The sequence below is a fragment of the Myzus persicae genome, unplaced genomic scaffold (genome assembly GCF_001856785.1).
Source record: "Myzus persicae strain clone G006 unplaced genomic scaffold, MPER_G0061.0, whole genome shotgun sequence".
Classification (NCBI taxonomy): Eukaryota; Metazoa; Arthropoda; class Insecta; order Hemiptera; family Aphididae; genus Myzus; species Myzus persicae.
In genome coordinates, this window is record NW_019102362.1 from 116,024 (window position 1) to 125,378 (window position 9,355).

At 31.6% G+C, this 9,355-nt stretch overlaps 1 protein-coding gene across 4 annotated transcripts; it reads left to right on the plus strand.

Annotated features, from left to right (window-relative positions):
* The first annotated feature begins 871 nt into the window (after positions 1-871).
* Positions 872-8,102, plus strand: LOC111031928 (casein kinase II subunit alpha). 4 transcript variants are annotated; one of them, XM_022312048.1, is made up of 9 exons: positions 872-1,594; positions 2,428-2,605; positions 3,381-3,492; positions 3,565-3,777; positions 3,980-4,174; positions 4,243-4,445; positions 4,537-4,685; positions 6,451-6,519; positions 7,887-8,101. In XM_022312048.1, exons 2-9 carry the CDS (start codon positions 2,511-2,513, stop codon positions 7,934-7,936), a joined length of 1,086 nt encoding a protein of 361 aa, XP_022167740.1. In that variant the 5' UTR covers positions 872-1,594; positions 2,428-2,510; the 3' UTR covers positions 7,937-8,101. The 4 variants fall into 4 exon arrangements, with proteins under 4 accessions (XP_022167740.1, XP_022167738.1, XP_022167739.1 ...); XM_022312046.1 differs by lacking the exon at positions 872-1,594 and adding an exon at positions 1,808-2,107; XM_022312047.1 differs by lacking the exon at positions 872-1,594 and adding an exon at positions 1,819-2,107 and having other exon boundaries at positions 7,890-8,102.
* Positions 8,103-9,355: the final 1,253 nt, after the last annotated feature.

Here is a 9,355-nt window from a genome sequence, read left to right on the forward strand (position 1 = left end):
ACGCTTAAATAACATACTATATTTTAAGAAGACACCACACCTACATGGTCACATGTGTTGTATCCGTCTTACAAATATAAATTATCTTTAAAATAGAAAATTTGAGTCAGAAGAACCAATTTCGTGTAGTTAGCCCTAACATTATAATGAAAGAACATTAGAGGATATTGGATAAGGCAATTCGTAAAGTTTTTGTATTGGGATTTTAACTTTAAAGTGGATAAAACAATGCAAAATAATACAAGATTTTACAACTTTAAAATTGATATACCATTAAGGCTAGCAACACAAAATCGGGTTTTCTGAACTAACATTTGGTATGTTGTACCAGTACGGCTGTACCACTCGTACCTTTTCGAGACAGAGACAAATCCACAGTTATAAATGCTCGTGTGACGTCCTATTTACGCGCGTGCTTGACTTTGAATAATATGCGATTCGTTTTTAATATCGTTTGTTGTTATTATGTCGTGGCGTTGTCCGATGATAACGTATGCCGGCACGTACAGTGATTTAGGTAAGTGAAACAACCGTTGCAATAACGACGGCAAGCAGATATGTAATAAACTGGTAAGACAATAATAATAAATAATGATATTATAAGGAAGGCTGCAGCAGCAGCAGCTGCTGCTGATGAATAATTATTATTCGTAATTCAGTATCCGGCGCGGCATTATTCGTTTACAACCTCTTTGGCGGTTCGCATTTGGTCGGCGGCGGCGGCGGCGGCTACGGAGTACCGTCGTCGTCGTGTCGTGGTCGTCGGTCCCGCGAACGGGTCAGCCTGGCCATTTTGGATTCCCCGTCAACGCAACTACCGACTTCGCCCGGTGCGCGCGCGCCGCCGCTATACACACGCACACACAAATAAACACTCGCACACGCACGTTCACGCACACGCACCGAACAAACACACCGATTCACGGCGTCGACTATCGGAGTTTAAACGTACGTGCGTGCGCGCGGCGCGTGTGTTTGTGTGTGTGTGTGTGTGTGTGTGTGTGTATGTGTATGTGCCCGTGAGTGTGAGTGTGCGTACGGTTTCTTTTTCTCGGCACACGCGCGCGGGCATAATATTGTATACATATATCGACATAATATTATCGTACCGTTCCGCCGGCCGTCGAGTCGTTTGAACGAAAATAATATTAAAAAAAGAAATTCTTGAAAATTTCCGTTCGTGACCGTTTGTCGACGGCCGCGCGTCGTCACGCACACCGCCCCCGGGGTTGCCGCTGCCGATCCTTTTCGACGACCCGCTCTGGTGACGGGAAATCCGACGGGAAAAAAAATCCCGCGACTACAACGACAGCGATAATATTATTACGAATATTTTTCGCCGTACGATTTTCACGTCTCGACGTCTCGCACAACCGCGACTCGCGCGTGCGCTCTCTCTCTCGCTCCGTCCATCGCATCACACCGTCGTCGTCGTCGTCGTCGTCGCCGCCGCCGCCGCCGTCTTTACCCCGCCGCCCTGGTACGCCACTATCGTCGGGACAGCGATTACTTTTGGGCCACCGTCGCCGTATGCGGAACATGCTAGCGGCGTTTAGCTGAGCACACGGCCCGTCGTCGGAAAATGTTATAGCAGGTACGTTGGGAGGGTATTTGTTTGTTTTTTGGATTTTTGGCGGAAAAAAAATTTTCCTCGCGACAAGAAAACGTGCCCACCGTCCACGTCCCGCTGCCGCCCGCCGTCGACGTCGTCTCGTGTAGGAGGCGACTGGCGTCGGCGGCGGCGGCAGCGGTGGCATCGACGTCGGCGTTCCGTCGGTAGGTACGTCATTGCGCGTTTCCCTTGACGGCCAAACTGTAAACGAGGCGGCTTTCGATCCGCCGCCGCCGACAACCGTATTGAGGCCCCCGCACGTTTGATAATAAAAATAATGAATTACAATTATTGATGAACGTCGTCGTCGCCCTTATGCTGCTGATACTTATCATATCGTCGGCTTCTTGACCCGTCGCCGTCGTGCCGCGCCGAACACGTATTCTCACACTTTATGGACTTACATGCTTTTCGTTCAGCGTACTTTGTTGGTGCGCCGTTATTGTGTTAGACGGACTTTCCTCGGACTTTCGCCGTGCGATTCGCTTTTCCTGGGTAAATTATATTCTATACGCCTCCTAAGTCCTGACTGTTGTCTGCCTTTGCTGTAAACAAAACCCACTCGTCATATTATTACAATAACAATAAACACAATATTCATTATCACCAATAACCTAGAAAATCTTGTGCATTTGTATGTGCACTGTAAGTTTGTATAACGTAAGTAGTTTGTCGTTATTGTCACCGACCCATCGCCGTTCTCGCACTAGACTATCGTCGCGAGAGTGCTGTTTACTATTGGAAGATATGCTCTAATATTTGCTGTGTATTGCTTTTTGATTTTCTCGAACGCCCGTCACTGCCGATACCACCAGACACCGGCTGCGTGTTAAGTGCGATCGGAACAAGGTTTCGGACAGTTGCTAACAATCAAATCACCGTCAGGTTCATTAATCAAATGGCGCTGCCAAGTCGGGCGCGAGTTTATGCTGATGTAAATTCTCACAAACCCAGAGAATACTGGGACTATGAATCTTACACTGTTGAATGGGGGTAAGTCTTATGATCATATTTTGCATTTACGTGTTATGATATAACATAATGTTGCCCTTTTGAAAAGTTTTTACATGTTTTGATTTGAAACATTTCCCCAATAGTCAACCTCTTATTTAAATACTAATTTAGATAAGTAATTCAATAGAATATTCTTGACAATTGTATTGATCTCTAATAATTAGGTACCGGTTATTTTATACAATTCATACAAATAATTTAATTTAAATTTGTTTATACCATACTTCTTTAACTTGACAAAATTATTTTGAAATATGAAAATAACCTAAACTATTCTCCTTTATTCAATATTGTAGTTAATTATAAGAAAAATACCAAAATTGAAACAATTGATTCTTTATGTACCTACGTTATGTTATTTACTTAATTTGTTAGTTCCTAAATTCAAATTGTGTATTTTAATGTCATTGTCATTAGTTACCTACATGCTTATGAAATTAAATCAAACCTTTATTAAAATAATACAAGGACTGGAAATACAAGCATACTCCACTCATTAACACATAATATCATTTTTGTTTGTATCTGGTTCTTAACCAGGAGCTCAACACAGTTTTTTATTGTCTTATTGTTATGTTGTTGATTTGGTTAGGCCCCAATTTTAATTGTTCATAATTATATATAACTCGATTTTTTAAATATATTCAAACTTTTATTATTTTTAACCTGGTTTTATCATACTAGAAAGCCTGATACAACTATTAATACATGTGCCTTTTTGAAATTTGTAATTTGTAATTTTCTATTGTTTCAGGCAACAAGATGACTATCAATTGGTACGAAAACTTGGTAGAGGTAAATACAGTGAAGTATTCGAAGCAATTGATGTTACCAATAGTGAAAAATGTGTTGTGAAAATATTAAAGGTAATTTACTCTTTGATAATGAACTGAATTTTTTACAGTTTTCATCACTTTAAAATGTAATGTTTTTAACAGCCTGTAAAAAAAAAGAAAATCAAAAGAGAAATAAAAATTCTTGAAAATTTGAGGGGTGGTACCAATATTATATCGCTGCAAGCAGTGGTTAAAGACCCTGTATCCCGTACACCTGCTCTTATATTTGAGCATGTTAACAATATGGACTTTAAACAACTCTACCAGACGCTGAATGACTATGATATTAGATTTTATCTCTATGAGTTGCTCAAGGTACTTAAATTTATTTATTTAATAACCTCAAATAATGTAATTGACGATTTAATTTAATTTACTTTTCTGACAATGATTGTTGAGTTAAATACTCGGTGCTTAATATCTAAACACAGCACAGTTTGATAAAATTTAGCAACAAAATTTTTTAATTTTTGCAATAATTGTAAACCAATAAAATAATGAAATGTATTTATTGTAGGCATTGGATTATTGCCATAGTATGGGAATCATGCATCGTGATGTAAAGCCACACAATGTTATGATCGACCATGAAAACAGAAAATTGCGGTTAATCGATTGGGGTTTAGCAGAGTTTTATCATCCTGGTCAAGAATATAACGTCCGGGTTGCCTCCAGATATTTCAAGGGTCCAGAGTTACTTGCTGATTATCAGGTCTATATTTTTGGTTCTTAATTTTCAAGGTTATATTTTTATATCAAAATTCTAAATTTTTATTCTAGATGTATGATTACTCATTAGACATGTGGTCACTGGGCTGCATGTTGGCTAGCATGATATTCAGAAAGGAGCCATTCTTCCATGGACATGACAATTACGATCAACTCGTGCGTATTGCTAAGGTTCTAGGAACAGAAGAACTATTTGAATATTTAGACAAGTATCATGTTGAATTGGATCCAAGATTTTCTGATATTTTAGGAAGGTATGTATATAATTAATTGCTATTTTTAAATCGAGTTATTTAATAGTTATATTATTAAGTTAATTAAACTGGGTATTTTTCTTTATTTAAGGCATTCAAGAAAACGGTGGGAGCGTTTTGTGCATAGTGAAAATCAACACCTTGTAACACCAGAAGCTTTAGATTTCTTAGATAAACTTTTGCGTTATGATCATTTCGAACGGTTGACTGCTAGAGAAGCAATGGATCATCCATATTTTTGTAAGTACTTCACACAACAAACATGTACATTTTTAAAATGAGAATGATGATTATCAAGTAATTTGAAATTCTTAATTATTTGGAGATATGCAATTCTAAAGAAATTTATGAGTTAAGTGTCTTCGTTTAAATTAGAATAGTGATTTTGAATAAAGTTTTCAATCTGACTCGTTTAAAATATGTTGTATAAATCATTAACTAAGGACTTAATATTAATTAAATAATTACTTGTTTTTATTAGGTAATTCTTAAAATACCTAACCCTTTCACTTCTCTGTACTAGTAAGTTCTTGTATTTTGTTATATTACCATTTATCGGTAACCCTCTATCTTAAGTAAACCCTGGCTCACATTATTTTTAACTTAAAAAATTGGATTATATTATAGATCTCAAAATTTAAAAAATAAATTTATTTACTTATATTAAAAATTGAAAATATTTTATTTTATGTAGTTTAAATAGGTTGCATAGCATAAATAGTGTGTGAGTGAAAATGTTAATCTACAATTACTTTTACCAAATAAAATTAATAAGATTAATTCATATTTTATATAAAATGTGTGATAGCAAAAATCGGTTGTTCTGTGCATTTCCATGTGACACCCTGCCAAAGTGAAACTTGTGTCAATGGCAATGCAATGCTTGGAGACGCGTAGAAGAACTGTATTTTGTCAGGCTCCTGAGTGTCGTTTAGCTGGTTATAATATAGGTGCTTGGAATTATCACATCCGCGTTTTTATCAATGTTAGTGTGGTCAAGTGTAGGCAAGGCATCAAAATACCATTGACATTGGAAGTGTTAATTCCAATGGTGTATCACTCCATCAAATGTATTATTTTATTGTTATATTATATATCTATAAGTCATTACAATTAAAAAGAAATTCAGTAGTAACACTGAAGATAATATAACATGCAATCTCAAATAGCATAGCAATGTGTACAAATCTGAGGATAATAAATGCATAAATAATAATTGCATAACTATTATTTATATTTTTGGCTAGCTAAATACTTATGTTACCAACATGAAAATTAGATAATAGTTTTAAAATATAATAATTAATAAATAAATTTTGTTATTCCCTATGTCAATGGTCCTCAACCTGTGTATTTGGAAGGAGGCTTAGATTTGCTGCAAAATTATTGAAAATATAGTATGTTAAGAGGCCTTAGGCTTTTTATAAGATACCCAAGGGTGCCATGTGCAAAAAGATAAAGAAACAATGAACATAAGCCACTCTTCTGTGCTATAAGCCAAACCTGTTGATTGGTTAAAAATAACTTAATAAATCCAAAGAGCCAAGCATTTTTAAAGAACATTTGATTGAGAGATAACCAACGTCATCTTATAACCCTTTCACTATTTATGCTCTACAACTTGCGTGTACTACGTAAAATAAAAATGTTTTCTTTTGAAATCTACATGATCTAATTATTTAAATTAAAAATAATATGAGCAAGGATTTCCTAAAATTGTATGGTTAATGGTAAATGCTTATTTTATAAAATACAGGAACGTAATAGTACGTTGAGAGCAGTGAAAAGATTAGGTAAAAATTATATTTCAAATTGTGAATTTTGTGAATTAAAATAATACATTTTCATTTTTTACAACAAAATATTCAAAATATATACCACTTGTTCGAAACAATAATCAATATACAGGTCTACATAATCATACTAAACTCATATAGAATCCATTGTGTTATATTTTAATGTTCAGTGAGTAATAAATAATTATTTTTTTAAATGTATGTTATAGATCCAGTAGTAAAAGAGCAGTCTCGAATTAATTTGGGCACATCGTCTGTATCTCCAACACCAATTACAGGTACTTAATAATTATAAATTAAAATGATTTAAAAAAAATGTAGTATTCATTGAAACTGTTATTATTTAACTTTTTACCATTGATAACTTGTAAAATACATTTATCTGTCATGTTAGATATGAAATTGTTCAATATTTGTTGTATATTGAAATTTAAATATCATTTCAATTTGTACCAATAACTACTATAATTTATTATCATGTATTTATTAAATAAATTATCTATTTTGTAAATTATAATACAATAATGCTATAATTAAGTCTTACTTAGACTTCTTAAGTTTATTCAAGTAATAATTAAACATTTAAATTCACTAAATGTTTTACTAAAAATATTAATAAATATATTTTTTTCTTCAATTTTGGTCATTTTCCTCAATATTATGCAATATCATCGTATACTATAACATGAGTTAAACATTTAAACAATACTCAAAGTCCCATCAAAATGTATTTTTTATTATAAATGTATCAATTTTAGATTGTTAGGTATATCAAATTACTTTTCACACTGTTAAAATAAGTTATTTACAATGTATATTTATAATTGTAAGTTACTTATAGATTTGGTTATAATTTTGAAAAATGTGATATTTTTATAAATTGTATTAAATGATTAAACTAAGGTGTTCTGTACTTCAAGTATGTTGTATTTCACTTTAATACCTGTTATTTTAGACAAATAAATATTACATTTTTTTTCATAATATTTACAGTTTTTAAAATAATGGTTGAAGTCAAATTTATATGATATCAGCTTTTTATTTTAAATTTTAATTTGAAATATTAACATAAACCTAGTTATGTTCTGTGAAGATAAAAATTAACTTCGAGATTTTTTCTGTTTTGAATACTAACATAAATATGTATAATATCTATTTATGATTCAAAAAATGTTATCATTTGTATTTTATTAAGCAAATGTACAAATTTATGATTCTTATGTTTCTTCAACTAATGTTTTTTTTTTTTTTTAATTTAAATTACTAAATAAAAGTATTTTCCTAAAAAAAATTTGTTCGTGGATGTTATAATAATTTAAAATAACAGTTTGAGTTATAAAACAATGTTTGCATATTTTGCATGTAATAAGAATATTCCTTGTATTCAAAATTCTCTTTAGAAAACAATAACCAGATGTGTATTAGTTTTTTTTAAATGGTTAACCACAAATATAATTAATATTTGATAATTATCGGTGAAAGACAAATTAAATGGTTAAAAAAAAAAATGATAAAAATATCCTTACAGCTATTAAATTTAAACTTGTAGCTAGTATAAAGCGGACGCTACACCCGATATAGTAGTGTTGATTTTATATACGAGCATTTTACTATTTTAGTTATAAAATTCACACTTTTTTTTTAGCAGGTGGGAATGGAATAACTTCTCCAAATGCTGTTGGCGTTCTACAGTGAGTTCCTCGATGTGACAATGCTGCTTTTTTGCTTTGGACAAAGTTAATGAAAAAAAAACTTATAAAAAAATCAACACCTTTTTCTCAGGAATATCACACTCAAAAACAATTTTGTTTTTTATTTTTTACTTGTATTATTTCTATTAAAAAAAGGTTATTATTTAATGTTTAGGTCTTTTGTGTATAAAACAGTAATATTTTTCGTGCTGCAACTGTGCAAAAAATGTATTTGTTGTACATATTCCTACCCACCACATTCATTCAATTATGAAAAACTAAACTGACGGAAATTATTAATATTCTATTATTTTTTTTTTATCCATGGTGATAACAATTTGAAAATACTAGCCAATCAGCTCCTCCTGTTCTTCTATGTAATTTATTTATATGACACATTGTGTTTGTTGCCTTGTTACATTAAACAAATGATATATATATATATATAATACAAATATATATATTTTACAAAATGAATAATGTAAATAGATAGCTATGATTATAACAATAAATTACATTAAAAATTAAAATTAAAAATATCCCTTTCATTTGGTCAATAGTGTTTATTTAATTTTAATTTTTAGATTTAAAATGTTTAAATTATTTCTCATGTATTTTATGATTAGTTTTTGTATTAAAAAAGTATATATATATATATAATACTACCAAATGTTCACGGGTAATCAACAGGAATTTCTTTAACATTTAAATACTTTGATTAACATTTTTTTCCTAATTCACTGAGAATATGTTTTTGTTACAACCGATACTTAATGTGGCTTAATATATTAAATGCCACTCCTAAGTTTTTGTTTTTCATAATAAAATAAACCAAATATATGTTGTATAGATTAATATTTGTATATATCCGTGTTTTAATCCTCGTGATAACAGTTTCGTTGCTTACTCATTGTACATTAATTACTCTGTGCTTCCGATTTTAAACATGCCCAGTTAGTGTGTTGTATGTCTATAAGATCAAGATATCTATTTCAAAAATGTATTTATTAATTATTTGATCTCTTACTAAAAATATTTAAAATTCGTTAATTTTAAGATAGAGGTAGTGTGTTTGATGATGATTAAGACAAACTAATTAGTGTCTAGATGGCTAAGTGAATAATGTTCAGTTGACAAATTACCATCCTTTGTTGTTTTTCAAAAGTATTAAGATACTATTAATTAAGTAGAAATCAAATGGACCAGTAAACAGAATAATTTTATCAGCAAAATTGGTTATATTACACTTTTTGCTAATAGCATGATATTTCTATTATCTTTTTGGGTGTACTCAAGCATAGTCCATAAACCAGTATACTACATTTATACGAAAATTACGCAACTATAAAAATAATAATAATATAATAAGTTAATACAAAATACTAAAACAGGTGGTAGTTTGATATATTTATTCAAAAATTAT

What these genes read in the sequence shown, in the direction of transcription:
- LOC111031928 (XM_022312046.1), top strand. Translation starts at nt 2,017, where the DNA reads ATGCTTTTCGTTCAGCGTACTTTGTTGGTGCGCCGTTATTGTGTTAGA. An exon ending in GTGTTGTGAAAATATTAAAG is followed by an intron (nt 3,493 to 3,564) that starts GTAATTTACTCT and finishes TGTTTTTAACAG; the next exon opens with CCTGTAAAAAAAAAGAAAAT. An exon ending in ATCTCTATGAGTTGCTCAAG is followed by an intron (nt 3,778 to 3,979) that starts GTACTTAAATTT and finishes TATTTATTGTAG; the next exon opens with GCATTGGATTATTGCCATAG.